Source organism: Vulpes vulpes, chromosome 2 (assembly GCF_048418805.1).
Source record: "Vulpes vulpes isolate BD-2025 chromosome 2, VulVul3, whole genome shotgun sequence".
Taxonomy (NCBI): domain Eukaryota; kingdom Metazoa; phylum Chordata; class Mammalia; order Carnivora; family Canidae; genus Vulpes; species Vulpes vulpes.
Genome location: NC_132781.1, coordinates 163,738,963 through 163,755,821, shown reverse-complemented (window position 1 = coordinate 163,755,821; position 16,859 = coordinate 163,738,963). Strand labels below are relative to the sequence as shown.

The 16,859-nt window shown below is 41.1% G+C and overlaps 1 protein-coding gene across 5 annotated transcripts in view; it reads left to right on the top strand.

The window, feature by feature from the left end:
- The window catches only part of VPS13D (vacuolar protein sorting 13 homolog D), a 239,847-nt gene that overhangs the window by 76,514 nt on the left and 146,474 nt on the right, over positions 1-16,859 (top strand). For 3 of the 5 annotated variants that reach the window (XM_072751165.1, XM_072751162.1, XM_072751161.1), the window contains 8 exons: positions 1,522-1,677; positions 2,848-3,055; positions 3,565-3,639; positions 6,373-6,579; positions 7,852-7,941; positions 10,239-10,379; positions 13,044-13,166; positions 15,553-15,627. In XM_072751165.1, coding sequence (XP_072607266.1) covers positions 1,522-1,677; positions 2,848-3,055; positions 3,565-3,639; positions 6,373-6,579; positions 7,852-7,941; positions 10,239-10,379; positions 13,044-13,166; positions 15,553-15,627 — 1,075 coding nt within the window. The remainder of the gene's footprint in view (positions 1-1,521; positions 1,678-2,847; positions 3,056-3,564; positions 3,640-6,372; positions 6,580-7,851; positions 7,942-10,238; positions 10,380-13,043; positions 13,167-15,552; positions 15,628-16,859) is intronic. The other 2 variants (XM_072751164.1, XM_072751163.1) reach the window with 1 other exon arrangement.

The window sequence follows — 16,859 nt, the reverse complement described above, 5'->3', positions numbered from 1 at the left end:
TTGATAATGCTTCTATGAACATCGGGGTGCAAATACCTCCTTGAATCTATGTTTTTTTATCCTTCGGGTAAATACTTAGTATAATTGCTGGATCATAGGGCAGTTCTATTTTTAACTTCTTGAGGAATCTCCATACTGTTCTCCAGAGTGGCTGTACCACTTTACATTCCCACCAACAGTGCAAGAGGGTTCCCCTTTCTCTACATCCTCACCAATACCTGTTGTTTGTTGCATTGTTAATTTTAGCCATTTTGACAGGTGTGAGATAGTATCTAGTATCATAGTTTTGATTTGCATTTCCCTGATAGATAAGTGATGTTGAGCATCTTTTCATTTGTCTGTTAGCTATTTGGATGTCTTTGGGAAAATGTCTATTCTTCTGCTCATTTCTTTTTTTTTTTTTTTTAATTTTTTATTTATTTATGATAGTCACAGAGAGAGAGAGAGAGAGAGAGGCAGAGACACAGGCAGAGGGAGAAGGCAGGCTCCATGCACTGGGAACCTGATGTGGGATTCGATCCGGGGTCTCCAGGATCATGCCCTGGGCCAAAGGCCGGCGCCAAACCACTGCGCCACCCAGGGATCCCTCTTCTGCTCATTTCTTAACTGGATTATTTGTTTTTTGAGTCTTGAGTTTGAGAAGTTCCTTATAGATTTTGGTCTTTTGTACTATTCTTGAAGTACAATGAAAATTTGATTGTAGAATGGGAGTCTTTTCTCCCTTCTCCTCTCCCCATAAATATATTTCTTGTTGAACTTTTTATTGTAGAACATTTCAAACATACACAAATAAACAGATGAATATAATGAATCCCTGTATACCTGTCACCCAGCTTCAGTAATTAATATATTTATTTTCAATTATGAAAGTAACAATTATATTACATCAAATTAGGGGAGGGAAGAATTACCCATCCCTTTGTCTGGAATCTCTATTGACATTTTGGTGTGTTTCTTTTTCCTAAAGTCACGGCCTAATATTATTTTGATTGGGCTGCTTGTTCACATGATCCATGTTGTAACTGTCCTACATTCCATGTGATCTTTTTAATTGTCACTTTTTAATGATTACAAAAGATTCCACTGAGTAGATATGATATAACCTGGATTGATCTTAAATTTTTTATTAACTATTAAATAACAAGTGATTTTCCCCCTGTATTTTGCATTATTTAAATTAGAAATTATTTAAATTAGAAAACTTTGCATAAATTAAATTAGAAATAGGCTAATTTCTAGAAAGAAATAGGATTATTGAATCAAAGGGTGTGAGATTTTTAAGCTTTTTGCCATGTGTTGGTGAGCTATCTTTTATGGAGGGGGTAGGGAGAACCACTGTCCACACTCTTAGCCATAGGCAAGAATGCCAGCCTCCGTCTTGGCAGTATTTATTTCATCAGTTATATGGGTCTTTTGATAATACGGGGCTGATTGCTACCAAGATAGTGATTTTTTTTTTTTTCTACTGATAGACTTCTAAATCAAACATTAATTTATCCTATACTGTATTTCATTCTCTAGGTGTTTTCGTGCCGACTAGGAAATGAACATGATACAGCTCTTTCAATTGTTGATCCAGTTCAAATTCAAGTGGAACTGGTGGGGAATTCTTCTTATCAGAATAGTTCAGGATTGATGGATGCATTCAATAGTGAAGATTTCCCACCGATCTTAGAGGTAATGATGAAAAAATGTGTAGACACATTGATACACTCTCAAACACTGCCTGGTGCCTGAATGACTTACCTACTCTGCTGAGCTCAACATTTTCATCACTTCAGCAAATGCAAAAGAAATACAACATTGTCTCAGTCCTAGAAAGTTGTTTCAGTCTTCTGAAGAATAAAAGACATGTTGAATGATATAGTCTTGAAGTTCTGTGAAAGTTTACAGAAAGCAGAATGCAACATAGGGAGGAATTTGGATTGTGGGTATAATCGAAGGTAGAGTGAGTCTAAGCGGAGGGACAGGATGTCAATGTGGGAACAGGTGCGCAGGGGTAGTAGTGCATCTTAGGAAGTAGCTAAGTTGGGTGGAAGGGGTCCAGCTGACATGAAACAGAGGAGGTCTCGCCAGAACAAAGTTGTGTGTAGGCAGTATGGAGGCCACAAGGTGAAGACGGGGAAGGTGAAGCCAAGCAAGGAAGGTGTAAGGATTTGTAAGGATTCTTTGGCCGAGGAGGAACAGTTAATCTGTTTGAACTGTGGGAGACTGAAAGAGAGAGAAAAGCTATGTTGATTTTTTTAGCTATAAGGACAAAATAAGTAATAAACCAAGTGCCACCCCCAGACTTTCCAACAGTCACCCCAGTTTTAAGTGGTCTTATGCTGGTGTCTTGCTAATGTCGGAGACAGGATTGGGGAAATACTAGTGTGGCACTGGACTTACTTATGGTTATGTTTGGAGAAAGAAGAGGTAATTTTTGTTGAGTGGGCAGTTTCAGAGATTTAAAAAAATTAAATGAATCAAAGCAAAATGGATTCACAGAATGCTAATAGGCGATCCCATTCCTTCTAGAACCGTTTTCTTATTCTCTACCTTGGTAATTAATATACTTGTAAGGAAATCATCTGACTGAAATATTCATTGCTATAGTAAATATCCTAGTTTTTTATTTTTTATTTGATGCAGCTTTGTGAACATTTGACCTCATAGCAGAGATGTCTTACTTCATGACTCTCAGTGCTTAATTTTAAGATCCTCTCAGTCTTCAAAATGAAAAAAATGAACATAGTGTCTGTGGACTTCTAGAATTTGAATTAGGAACTATACATACACGTAAGAAAGAGGTATGGGTGTAAAAGTGAATGCAACTTGAAAAAACTGCTGCCTTTTCAATTTTGTTAGATTCAGTTACAAGCCCTGGATATCAGACTCTCCTACAACGATGTTCAGCTATTTCTTGCCATTGCAAAATCCATCCCAGAGCAAGCTAATGCTGCAGCGCCAGACGCAGTGGCCTTGGAGGCCAGCTCCGTTAGCAGTTACCTTCCCGGCACATCTAGAGCTGGAGAGATCAGAGAGGGGACAAGACATACCTTAGATCCTGTCTTGGGTAGGTGTGGAACTATGAAACCTACTCAGGTTGCCTAATAGCTCCCCTTCTGGTTAACTGTTAAGATTTTCTTTTGCACAATTAAATTGTTCAGAGTATGATTGTATGTCATTAAGTGTAATTATAAGTATGATGCTGTAATTTTTAAAAATTTAAGAACAAATACAACACCCCAAACTGATGGCTCTAGCCTACACTAGTTTCCCTTTTACCATTTCTTCCAGAGTTCTATGAATAATGCTAAAGTTGTTTTAAACTTGAGTTTTCTGCCAGTGTAATGTGAATAACACTAAATTTCAGTTTTCAGCTTTTATAAACACAATCAGTATTGGGAAAAGATTCTTAAAAAATTCAGTGTACACTTTGGTATGTCTCCAGATAGGAGCCCATTTTTGTCTAGAGAAATGTTTTAGCCAGGAGTTTCTGAATTTCTTTTCTTTTTTCTTCAGTTACGCAGTGGACTAACTTATGTAAACTTATTTATAAAAATTATGTACGTTTTTTTCTAGAGTTACAGCTGGCTAGACTGCAGGAACTGGGATTCAGCATGGATGATTGTCGCAAAGCCCTTTTGGTGTGCCAAGGTAATTTGCACAAGGGTTTCCTTGACTTGTTGTCTATCTTGATGATAGGCTTGCTTCTCATATGCTGCCCCCGCCCCCCCCTCAGCCCGCTCCCACAAGGTGACTTGAGAACCGGACTGTGTTTTGAAGGCCCTCTGTGGTTGTCTGTGGGCTGAACATGATCTTGGACTGGGCATAATAACGAGCAGCGGTATTTCATAGTGGATGATAATGGGGCCCTGGGGCCGATGCTGGGGTTCAGGTCTTTGCTGCTTTTTGATTACTTATTAGTGACTTGGGCAAGTCACTTAGCCTCTCTGTACCAGTGCTTCCTTATCTGGAAAAAGAGAATGAGAGGACTTCCCCTGGAGGTTTGATATAAATAGGCACTATAGACAAAGCACTTAGGCAAAGTGCCTGGCACACAGCAGGTGCTCTATGTTGTTAGCCAGTGTTCGGGGGTAGTGGTAGTGGTGGTGATACTGGTAGTTGTGCCCACTGAGCTCCCATATGCCTCAGCCTGAGTTTCCTGATTGAATCTTTGTAGCCCTTAAAGGTGGGCATTATTGTCCCAGCTCCAGGTAAGGAAACTGGCGCACATAGGTTAAGTAAACTGATCTGAGGTCCCCCATTAGTGAGAGGCTAAGATGGGCTGAAAGCCAAGTCTGCCGCTGTTCTCTCTGCTGCAGAGTACCCCCTTTCCGCCTCCCTCCATATTGCCCTTTCTCTTAAAACAGGAAGATAGAGCAAAAGCTGTGGCATTTCTAGTCTGCGCTTGCATGTACATTTCTCTACCTCTTTACATACTATGTAAATCCATACATATAAAGACACATGTACATATAATATTGTGTGTATGTTGGCAGATTATACCGCAAATACAATTTTATAACCTCTTTTACAGTACAATTTTGTTGAATTATAATTACAATACCAGAGTCTTCCCATGTCCTTAAAATTGTTTATAAATACTGAATTTTTTTTACATTAACCTAATGATTTAACTATTCTTTGTTTTTCATTCATTAAATATTATACACTATTCTGTAACAAATATTTTCTGGTACGAACTTCTGTCTGTATCTTTTAGAATTTCCTTGGTGGAGGGCAGCCCAGTGGCTCAGTGGTTTAGCGCCACCTTTGGCCCAGGGCCTGATCCTGGAGACCCAGGATCGAGTCCCACGTCAGGCTCCCTGCATGGAGCCTGCTTCTCCCTCTGCCTGTGTCTCTGCCTCTCTCTCTCTCTCTCTCTCTGTGTTTCTCTCTTTTTTTTTTTAATTTTTATTTATTATTTATGATAGTCACACAGAGAGAGAGAGAGAGAGGCAGAGACACAGGCAGAGGGAGAAGCAGGCTCCATGCACCGGGAGCCCGACATGGGATTCGATCCTGGGTCTCCAGGATCGCGCCCTGGGCCAAAGGCAGGCGCTAAACCACTGCGCCACCCAGGGATCCCTCTCTCTGTGTTTCTCATGAATAGATAAAGTATTAAAAAAAAAAAAAAGAATTTCCTTGATGGACAGACCTAGTAGTATAAATATTGGCTCAAAGGGTATAGATAGATTTTTTTAGACTTTTTACTCAACTCGGCAGATCTCCTAAAATGTTGTACCAGGTCAAACTCTAACCAGTTATGTGTGAAAATACTAGTCCTATCACACAGTTGTTCACATTAACTATTACCTTTTTCCTTCTGGAAAAAAAGAAAGGCGGATCTAGTTATCTTGCATTCCTTAGCTTTGTTTTTACCTAGGTGTCACTGTTAGTTTAATTATCTCAATACCCCATAGTGTTTACATTTTCTATTCTTTTATCTCTTTAACACAACATTTCTTTTTAATTTCTAAGAGCTTTTATGGTTTTTGTTAATTTTTATTTCTTTAGTACTTCTTAAGTCATTCCATTAGTCACAAAAATGATAACAGCAACTAAAGTTAGTAGAGCCTCTATATGTTCCAGGCTCTGCTTGTAGGAGAACTTTACTTGTACTTGTCTGTTTCCTCCTTGTGGCAGCCCTGTGAGTGCAGGCTGTCAGGCATAGAGGCACTGTGTAACTTGCCCAAGATCCAGCATCTTCTAGGTGCTGGAATCAGAAGCCACACCATCTTCCTCTAGAGCCTGTGCCCTTAACCATTTACCCCTGTGCGGTGCACTGGATTCTGGTAATTTATAAATATGGGATTGCATTGCTTTCCTTTGCTTTTTTAGCTTTAGCAGTCTGGTAGTGTTCAGGGGACTGTTATTTTAACTGTTGTATATTACACACATGCCCTTCTCATTGCTCTCTGTTCTCAAGGAATTTGTGACCAATTGAGAAGAGGAAGTATGTACAGATTAAGACATTTGAGAACAGTCACAAAGTAGCACATCAGTACGTACAAAGTACAAAACTACACAGCAACAATTACATGCTTCCCTACTCAGTGACATCTAGAATTTGGACCCTATCTTCTCCTCTCCTCTCCTTCGTCAGATGTCATACTAGTGGAGGGATGGCTCCTGGAGGCATTTTGAACTAAATCATGAAGGATCGTGAACTTGAGTGGAATGTGTGCAAGGGGGCTTCCTTCTTTTTGCTTAGAAGTAGAATTCCTATATGATGCCAGGTTTTTTCTTTTTTAAGTTTAAGAGTACATCTGGGAGCAGGGCTCTCTTGGGCTGTCCAGTAGGTCCCTAAACACTTTATTTCCCCTATGAGCTGCTTCAGTGTCTGTGAAAACTGGCTGAACTGATCACCTTTAAATTTTCTTGAAGGCCAACTGAAAAAGGCGGCAAGTTGGTTGTTTAAGAATGCCGAACCTCTGAAATCTCTTTCTCTGGGTACGAGTGGCCGCGAGAGCCAGGGGCCTATGGCGGCACGGCTCATTTCTGGAGTGGAGGTGAAAGCCGAAAGCGTGTGCATCTGCTTCATCGACGACTGCATGGATTGTGACGTCCCTCTGGCTGAGCTCACCTTTTCCCGTGAGTGTTTTCCGAATGTTCACATTCATCTTGAAGATTTGCGGTTATTGCCGAGTTATTTGGGGGCCCGTCTTCTTTTTCTTCTTCTTCATTTTTCTTTTGTGTGTGTGTGTGTGTGTGTGTGTGTGTGTGTGTGTGATGTTCATGCTCCCCACTTAGTAGTACTATGGGTGAAATTTAGTTAATCGTTTTACATATGTTTTTCATTATTTGTATTTTAAAGAAATGTGTATGTATTTGCCATATGTGGCCTTCAGCCTCCAGTTTGGAAATAATAGACATTGTCATTGATGAAATTTCTGTTGTATTAACAGCTCTAGCTAAATAATTCCTGATGTCTCCTTTTTGTTTATCTTTGTATGTATCTAAAGACTGTAATGAGTCCTGTTGTTAGAGGTGTTTAAAAGATAAGCTCAGAAAATGCTCTGCTCTGTGTTTGAAAAGGAAGTGCACAGAATCTTAGAATGTTCACCTCAGAGTGCTGTCCGTAAGGGCCCTGAGAGCTGTCCGTCAGTAGTGGGGCAAGAGGACGAGGACCTCTCCCTCAGCCATGTCATCACAGGCAGTGTTAGATGGGGCTTCTGTGGAGAGTACAGGAAATCTCACCACTGGGTTCACTTTGAATTTTCCACTTTTTCAACCTTGCTGGCCTCTTTTTACTTCAAGGAAAGATCTGTCCTGGGGATTAAGTTTGACCTTCTGTCCAAGGGAGAGGCTTCCTGTTCCCTGTGCTTCAAGCCCCACAAGGGCCACTTGATTGAGAGTAATAGCTGGAATTTTGCCCGAGTGTCTTCTGCAGGGAATAATTACTTCTTATTTTTCTATGGTAACCTTAAAATTTTGAGCTAATATTCCTCAGGACATAACTGCTCTTACCAGTCTGCCTCCTGATTTTCAGATATTCAGGGCAAAATATGTTTTTTTATGTTCTTGCACACTTCAGATGCACCGAGGTGCCTGGGTGCCAGGGCTGGGCTGGGAAGGGAAGGAGGCAGAGGAGGCCTTTGCCTCAGGCACGACATGGAAAGGGGTGCCAAGAGACTCAGGAATGAAGACAAATAACACTTTAACACAGTGTTGGTTTTTTTTTTTAAATCACAGTTCATGGAGAAAACGCACGATGAACAAAATATCAAAATTTTGTGTGCTTTCCTATGAGGTCATTAGTATCAGCTAGGATTAGTGTCTGTCTCTTTGCTGAGACTTAATCCAAGAAAGAAAGTTCTGGTTGTTCTTGCCTGGCAGCTGCTATAACATATGCTTCCTTTGCAGGTCTGACTTTTCTGCAACATGTCAGAACTAGCCCTGAAGGGTACGCCCACTTCACCCTCTCCGGAGATTATTACAACCGTGCCCTGTCAGGTCAGTACCTAACATAAGTGATCGTGGGATTTAAAACCCACACTTTAATTATTTGCCTGGGTCTACCTCTACATAAATTTTGCATGAGGGGAGGGAGGCGGGGCCAGGCAGGGAAAGGTGAAACACAAGTGACTGCATAGGCACAAAAGATACAGATTTTTTTTTTCCCCTAACATATCTGATATGTTGCAACTGAGTTATTTAAAAACAAGTTTTCCTAGTTAGTTCTTTTCAGTGCTAGAGTTTGGGTCATTCTAGAACATGAGATTTCTCAGGAGCAAAGAATCATTTGGCCCTGACAGAAGCTAAATTTCAAGGGAGATTTCTGCCCATAAGCATTTTAAACTTCAAGCCTCCTTCCTTCTTGCTGGACCTGTTTCATTAAAAGCATACTGAATCAGTGATAATGTACAACCTGCCATGCCCTACTCGCTCAAGCAAAATACAGTTGATCAGAGCAGGCGATTATGGAATCTGGAAAATAATGCAAAAACATTTTCAGGTTTCTTTCCTTCCACTGGAAGGATCAAGGTAAGAGCCCATACACACGGACATTCAGGAGGCGTCATAAACCAGGGCTGAGCAGTTTGAGTGTGAACTTTGCCTTAAGATATTTCTTAGTAGGTGTGGACAGAGTAGAGCCATACGGCCTGAGGCTTAGACCCCAGAGTGACTGCTCCCTCTGATTTCAGTGGAGAATGAAGTGTCATCAGTTGTGCTGCTGCTGCAGATGGTTCTAGAGTGTATGTTAGTTAGCATTTTTTTAACTGTTGAACATGTTTAACTTGAGAATACTGACCTAAGTCCTACTAGTTGAGGAAGACTCTTATGGGGCATATGGAAGCCATTTTTCTAAGAATCATTTATTTTCCCAGAGCAAATCTTACTTTTAAAGTCCTATGAACACTTTTAGGTCACTAAAGGTCAAGTAGTGCGAAGGGACGAATGTATCTACTTATTGCTACATATTGGATTGGATTTCTGTTGGTCAAGAGGCTGATCTGTGACTGAGGGAGTATAGTTAGAAAACTTAAAAATGAACTGTCTTGAAAAGTTGAGTCTTTAAAACCATGGAGAGGTACCATTTTTCTCACCTAGCACGCTGGCAGAAATTAAGTGTGACTGTACTATGAGCCACAGAACTCTAACTGCTTGCCATTAGAACTGTAAGTTGGTACCAGCACTTTGGAAAACAATCTGATGTGCAGCAGAGTTAAGTATAAGCATACTCCACAGCCCAGCAGTATACTTCTAGGTCTGTACCCCAGAGGATCCCAAGCCCCCGTGGTAGTATTCCTCCTGTAGCTATAAATCTGTAGGCTCAAGGGAATATTTCACAGAAGTAGAATGAATACAGATTGTGGTGTGGTCATAAGCAGATTACAATTCACTGGGGAAAATAAATGTGCCACAGCTATGTGGCAGCGATATGAGTGAGTCTCAGAGGCACGTGGTCGGGCAAAAATAGAAACTTGCAGAAGAAAAAAAAAAAAGTTGCAGAAGAACATGTATGGCAGGATTCCATTTACATAAAGATCCCCCATAGGACAGACTCACCACTATGTTCTGGAGACACGCATGTATCTGTGTGGTAAAACTATAAAAAAAGAGCAAGGAAATGGATAAAACTCCAAACTAATGTTTACTTAGAGTTGGGTGGAAGAGGGTTGGTGGGAAGGGGGCTGACATGGGAGAGTGGCACTCAGGGACTTCAGAGGAACTGAGGATTTTCTATTTCTTAAGCCGAATAGTGGCTACATGAGTGCTTGTAGTAATTTTATTCTTTATACATATGTGTTGTTTTCATTCCTTTTTGTACACAGGACATTTGAAGATTAGAAACTTGAAAAACTTAAGTGAATGAATTTCCAATTATGCTCTACCTGTTTATTCAACCAGTGGGTTCTTAACATAAGCAGGAGAATCAAATTTAATGGTTACTTCAGCCACTGACAGCACTTTTCCATCCTGAGTCTGAGACTCCTTTTTCTATCTTGAGTGGATCAAAAGCAGGTCCTCCCTGCTCTTTAATAGCGAGGGTATATATCCTCTGTGCCTTTCTTCCTCCCACCTTGGAGACCCTGGGGCATGTGTCTGTCCTTCCACTCACATCCTCTAGACAGCACAGACATCTGTGGGGTGACCTGTAGCTAAAGATGGTGCTTTCACTGTGAATCACGTTGGAAATAGAAAGCTATTAAGCCAGAGTTTGTCCTTGCTGAGCATTTGTGAACAGCGTTCCCCTCTAAACTCTTGATATCTGCCTAACAGATGTCTTCCTTCCTGTGTTCTTGTAGGCTGGGAGCCATTTATCGAGCCATGGCCATGCTCTGTATCCTGGCAACAACAGGCAGCTAGTCGCCTCCACCCTCCCCGACTGAAGCTAGAAGCCAAGGCCAAACCCCGCTTGGATATCAACATCACTTCTGTACTGATTGGTGAGTGGAAAGTTGTGTCTAGAAGACTGATACCTTTCTGTACTGCAGTCTTTTGTCTAGAAGACTGTTGACCCTGGCTTAGCAGATATCTGAGCCCACATTGGACATCACCCATTCACTGGGGCTGCTCTCCTGATAAACCCCAGCCTAGCTCATGGTTCTTTTCATCCCATTGCTCCAGAGTTGGCATCTTGTATTAATGCTGTTAGTGATCAAGCAAGAGCTGAGACTGTTGGGAAACATAACTCTCTCTCTGTTTGGGATGAATCTACTCCCTGATGATGCTTGGTCACAGGTTTTTCTTAAATATCCTAGAAGTGAGTTTAGATTCCCTTCTTTCAGGCTACTCCTACACAGCATAATTCTTAAAAGGTATAGTTTTGACCTTGTCTTTATAGTAGGATAAATTGCCTGTACTATTTCCTATTAAGTCATCATGTTGACCTGACTCTGAAAATCACTGGATTGAAGGGTTGCCAAGCTAATGGTGTGTGTTCTTAGAGTTTTTTGAAAACACTGAAACATACGTTCCTGGATTCAGTGTAGTGAGTCGGAACCACTTTGTGCTTGTGTTTATATCATCTAAGAGAAAAGTAACATTATCATACAGTCAGGTATTGCCTGCCTTTGCTGTGAAAACCCACTCTATTTGAATCATTGATCTACATGGTCTGATTTTTGGTAATACTGTGGTTATCTGAGTGATAACACTACTGCAAATCTGTGAACTTTCTTTAGTGGATGTGATTGAGGCTCATAGGGTATCCATTGGCTTATTCTGTGTCATAATAAGATGCAGAAAACGTATAGTGAAATGAGACGGTAAGTTTATTGATTCCAAAATTTTAAAACCACTGTTTGACATTAACAGATTTCATTCATTAAATTTGCCCAGACAATTAACCTCATGATCGTTCTGTACTATATTATATTGATACTATGTTATTTCTTTTTTTTTTCTTTTTTAAAGATTTTATTTATTTATTCATAGAGACACAGAGAGAGAGAGAGAGAGAGAGAGAGGCAGAGACACAGGCAGAGGGAGAAGCAGGCTCCATGCAGGGAGTCTGATGTGGGATTCGATCCAGGATCTCCAGGATCACGCCCTGGGCTGCAAGCGGTGCTAAACCACTGCGCCACCGGGGCTGCCCTATGTTATTTCTTATATAATGTGTTCATCTGGAAGTTTAGATAAAGTTTAGCATAGCTTTTTGGAAAGCTGTAATAAACAAGACCTTAAAAGAGTTTCATTGATATTTCTGATGAGCATCTATTTAAAAATGTCTTCCAAAAAAAAAAAAAAAAGAAAAGAAAATGTCTTCCAGAAGGCATTCTTGTCTGTAGTAAAGCTGTTTTTTTAAATCTTCAATTCCTTATTTCTTTTTTCTTTTTTAAAGATTTTGTTTATTCATGAGAGAGAGGCAGAGACACAGGCAGAGGGAGAAGCAGGCTCCCTGTGGGACTTGATTCCGGATCCCGGATCATGCCCGGAGCCAAAGGTAGACGTTTAACCGCTGAGCTACCCAGGCGTCCCGTCCAATTCTCTATTCCTAAGGCTGTGCTGAAACCCAGAAATATTACTGTGACCTCTTTGCGTTTAAATAAATCTTACATATAGCCAACAATTGGAACCGCAAACTAGAGATCAACAAGTTTTGTTCTACAAAGTAGAACTAGTTGAAAAGGTCTTTCTCCAGGGATGGTGCATCATAATTATTTTGTTAACCTGCCCTTCCCATTATATTTCCCTTCTAAAAATAGTAGAACCACTCCTGGAGAATTGTCCGCTGGATTTCTGCTTCCTGAGATATTCGTAGTCTTTTTTTTTTTTTTTTAAGATTTTATTTATTTATTCATGAGAGATACAGAGAGAGGCAGAGACACAGGCAGAGGGAGAAGCAGGCTCCATGCAGGGAGCCAGATGTGGGACTCGATCACGGGACTCCAAGATCACACCTTGGGCCAAAAGCAGGCGCTAAACCGCTGAGCCACCCAGGGATCCCTGATATTGGTAGTCTTTAATAGCCTCCTCACTGGTTTTTCTGTCTTGAAACTCTGCCCCCTTAGCATAGCATAGCATAGCATACCCTTCACAAACTACTTCCCTTTTCTAGACTGCTTTGCTGTGTCCCTATCCCAGTATGTTGGGCCAGAGTCACATTGCATTATTCATTGTTCCCTAAAAGGGCTATGCACTTTCATGTCTTTAAAATCTTTGCATATGCTGTTCTCTTGGCCTGGAATGTCCCCGTATCCCTAATCCCATTGGTAAACTCTGATCTCTAACCTCTGCTCATTCCTCTCGACCCAGAACAAAAGTCCCCATATCTTGGAAGATTCCCGTGGACCTTGGCGTGTACTCTCCCACTTCTGTCAAAGCAGAATAAATCTTCCCCTGTTCTGTGCTCCCGTAGAATTTTATTTATGTCTTTATTTTAGCTCCTTCCACTTTATGGTTTTGTGGTGATGGTTGTTTGGCTAACATTGATTTCTTTCAGTGGAGCATGAGTTCTCTAGGGGACAGACTTTCTGAGAACCTAGCATAGCGCCGAGCACGCAGTAAGGCATTCAACAAAAGCTTGTTTTGCTGAATTGAAATTATTTGACTCAAACCCTCAATCTTTTCTATTTCCGTTCTTAATATCTTTGGGGAATTCTTTCTAGACCAGTATGTAAGTACCAAGGAATCGTGGATGGCAGATTACTGTAAACAGGACAAGGAAATAGATTCAACCTCAGCAGAAGACTGGATGGGCTCTTCAGTGGATCCTCCATGCTTTGGACAAAGTAAGATTTTTCTCTACAAATGTCTGACTAAATCACAGTTGACCAACACAGCCATGTTTCATTGAGAAATCCAAATAGAATCATAATTTTCTGTGAAAAAAAAACAAAAAAACAAAAAGCAACCTGTAGGATATTCTGTCTTGTGTAGTTCTAATCTTTGCAGGAGACACTTTTCTGGCACAAGGTACTGAACTTTTAATATGGGCTCTAATTCCTCCTTTGTGGGAGAGAAAAGATCTGCAATAGACAGTTTTCTAAATTCTAGTAACATTGCGTACGAGCTGGTACTTCTGAAACACAGCAAGATCAGCCACTGGTTGGTGTGTTTAACTTGGCAAAACTTCCCAGTTGATTTGGACTTTCTGATTGGATATTACAAACTGTCTTTTCAGCTTTCTAAATCTAGAGGTGCAGAGTGTGGGTATATTCTTGAAGGGAGGACCGGCAGGAGCCCATATGGAAGAAATTGTTAAAAGGAGGGCTTCGTATTGTTCATAAAGCAGAAAAGAGTTGAATGCCCAGCCTTTTGAAGAATGAGCAGTCCGTTTGTTCTCTCTTAACGATGTTTTCTTTCCTTATTTAATGCCCTACCATGGAGCTCTGATTTCCTTAGAGCAGGGGGGACTGTGGCGGCCAACCATGTGGCCCTTCATTTCTCCACAAACCATTGTCCTCCAAATTCAACTCAGCCTAGCTCTGTCCGGGTGGTTTCTTTGGGGAGTCTTGGCTGGACTTCACATAGTTCACAAATGCTTAAATATTCCCTCTGGTCTGCAAACATGTCACGGGAAGATGGATTTTCTGAGTTTATGAAGTATTTGAACTGGTGCGTCTGTCCTCAGGGTGTAGAAGTGGACCGTCTGCCTTGCACTTCCAGAAGGAGGACAAGGAAATGTCAGCTACGTTTGGTCTCTGTATTCCCAGGCCGTTGCTTCTGAGTCTCCAGGTCATTGCTCAGGAGCCAGGGCTTTTCAGATATCATCAGCTTCAATTCTGGCTCCTCCTCTAACCTTCCCAATTTGTGTGTTAAAAGAATGTAACAGTCTACCCAGAAGACTCTGTGTAACCTTTGTAATATGCAGTGTGTCCTAGAGAGTATGTTTCATACAAGGGGATTGAGATACAGACTCAGTGTAAACATAAGGAAGGCCTAATCTTCAGGATTCTGGTGAAGGATTTTCTTTGTCTCCACCTCTCCACCTTTAAAAAAAATTTTTTTTTTCTCCTCTTTCTTTGTAGTTAATAAGCTGCCTTATCTGTGTTGAATGCCAATACTAAATTAAAGCTGGATTTTTATTTACCTATAGATTTTTATGGTTACCTAGGCTGCAGGGGTATATCTTTTAAATTAGACATAAGTGAATATGCCTGAATTTCCAAATCTCCTTTACTATTGGATGTTCCTGGGCAACACCACATGTGACAGATGAGATTGTATTCTTTTAACAGGTCTACTAAATTAACTGTGGGGAATTTGTTTCGAAAGTCAGTAGACTTGCACCTTGTTGAACCGATCACATCTTTCAGTTCCTGTTGATGAACATTTAGTTACAGTCCCCCCAAATTTGTGCATTTCATTCAGGCCAGCTTCAAAATGATCCCTTGAAAGAGAGATTCTTTTTTTTTTTTTTTTTTAAAAGATTTTATTTATTTATTCATGAAAGACACACACAGAGAGAGGCAGGCTCCCTGCAGGGGACTCGATCCCGGGACCCGGGGTCACGCCCTGAGCTGAAGGCAGACGTTCAACTGCTGGGTGGCACAGCACCTTAGAAAGTTCAGTAGTTTTGTACTCAGAGGACATTTAATGGAAATACCAAATGTAAGTGTTCTAAAAACTTCCATGTTTAATTTATAATCTAAGTAATACTATGAGGTAACCCCTTGGTGGAGACTGTTTAAACTTGGAATGCAGATTGACTCTTTCCCTTGAAATTTCGAAACCTCTGGGGGATTAGCATTCTGCTGCCACTGCCTTTCCAAATTGGGATGGAGCCACTGCCACCCTCGTCTGTGCTGGTCGCTCTTGGTAACTTTTCCATGCCATTTAAGAGCATACATGCTTTAAGTGACTCATGCTTTAAGTCCTCAAAAGGCTTGTCATTTCTGTTAAAGAGAATCTTGACGATGTTTTCTTTCCCTAGTCAAGAAAAACAGGAGCATGCTACTGTGACACATCCTCCGCAGTAAAAGCCAGCATAAAAATGTCTTGCTTACTTTGTCAATACTTTTTAGCTCTTAGCAATCAGTGAAGGGAACGATCCTGTAACTGCATGATGCTCGCTATTTTTATAATGTACTCTTTTTGTGCTTATGTTTTGGAAGTGAGTCTTCTTATTCGCTTTATTTATTCTTACCCTCTAACTTTGTCTTTCCTGTCTACCAGGCCTCCCCCTTGTCTACCTTAGAACTAGGAGTACAGCCAGTCTGACTAACCTAGAGCACCAGATCTATGCTAGAGGTACAGTATAGCCAAGCGAGGGCTTGTTTTATTTTCCTGTTTGAAGAACTGCCTTGTACACTAAATTTCTGTGAATGGGAGCTGAATGGGATATCCCAGGTTTGAGTACTCTGCTTTAATAGCAAGGAAGAGCACTTCGGACTGATGAATAGAGTGACACCTTATATCAGGAGCAGGTGATGTGCATCTTCCCTCTCTCCTAACCCTCCACGCTGTGGAATCAACTTCATGGTGTATGGTGCAGAAATACCCAGTGTCTGGGGTGATTTCTCTTTTTGAAAAATAAGAAAATGGAGGAAAGCCACCCTCCCTCAGTCAGTGCTGCAGGCCTTTGTTTATAGAATCCTTAGTGAACATTTATTCTTACAGCGATGCAAGGGGCTCTGTGGAGTAGAAGCTGCCGTGACCAGGAATTGAGCTAAGAAAAAAATTACCAGTAAATATTTGCAAAGACACAAACCTTGGTTTCTTTAGCTATAAATTGAAGTGCTTCAGAGATAGGAAATGAAATGTGCCTCATTTCTGTCTCTGACCCTTTAAGTTTCCAAGAGTTTGACTAAGAAGTCAATATGATAGAGAACACCGTAAACCTCCAGGAACGGGAATCCCACGATGTTCATTCCTTCACTTGTTTGAAGGAGTGCGATTTAATCGGAATGATTTATGTCTGTACTTGGCAAACACCAGGTCCTGCCAGGGTCATGATATATTGTGTAAAAAAGACCGTTTGAGCTTCCTCTACCAGGAGTTTGGAACAGGGATGGTCATACATGGGGGTAGTACAAGGGTCTTTCCTGCAAGGTTTTACCAAGATGGATGTGGAGGGGAGGGTTCACAAAGGAAGCCTGTGATCCCATCTTCATTTATTAATAGATTTAGACGCTCAGCTTTTCTGCATCTGTTATTTAATCTTTCAGGCTAAGTAGCCTGGGCGCCTTCCTGATGAGGGAGACGGAGTAATTTTAATTTGCCTTTGTTCACATGACCAGCTGGTAGCAGGCCTGGGACTTTAATCTGTTTCTTATGATTTACAAACCAGGTCCTTTCTGATAGACTGGACGCTTACATGGCGTGGAGACCTGCACTGTTTACAAGGGCCACATTGCTCTGTGAAACCAGCCCAGCAGGGTAGCAATTCCCTCAGCTGTGTGAAACCCAAGTTGGACTTGAGGAGCCCTCGGTTCTCTCGGCCTGTCAAGGAATGAGGTCTGCTCACTAGAGGCAGATTTTCT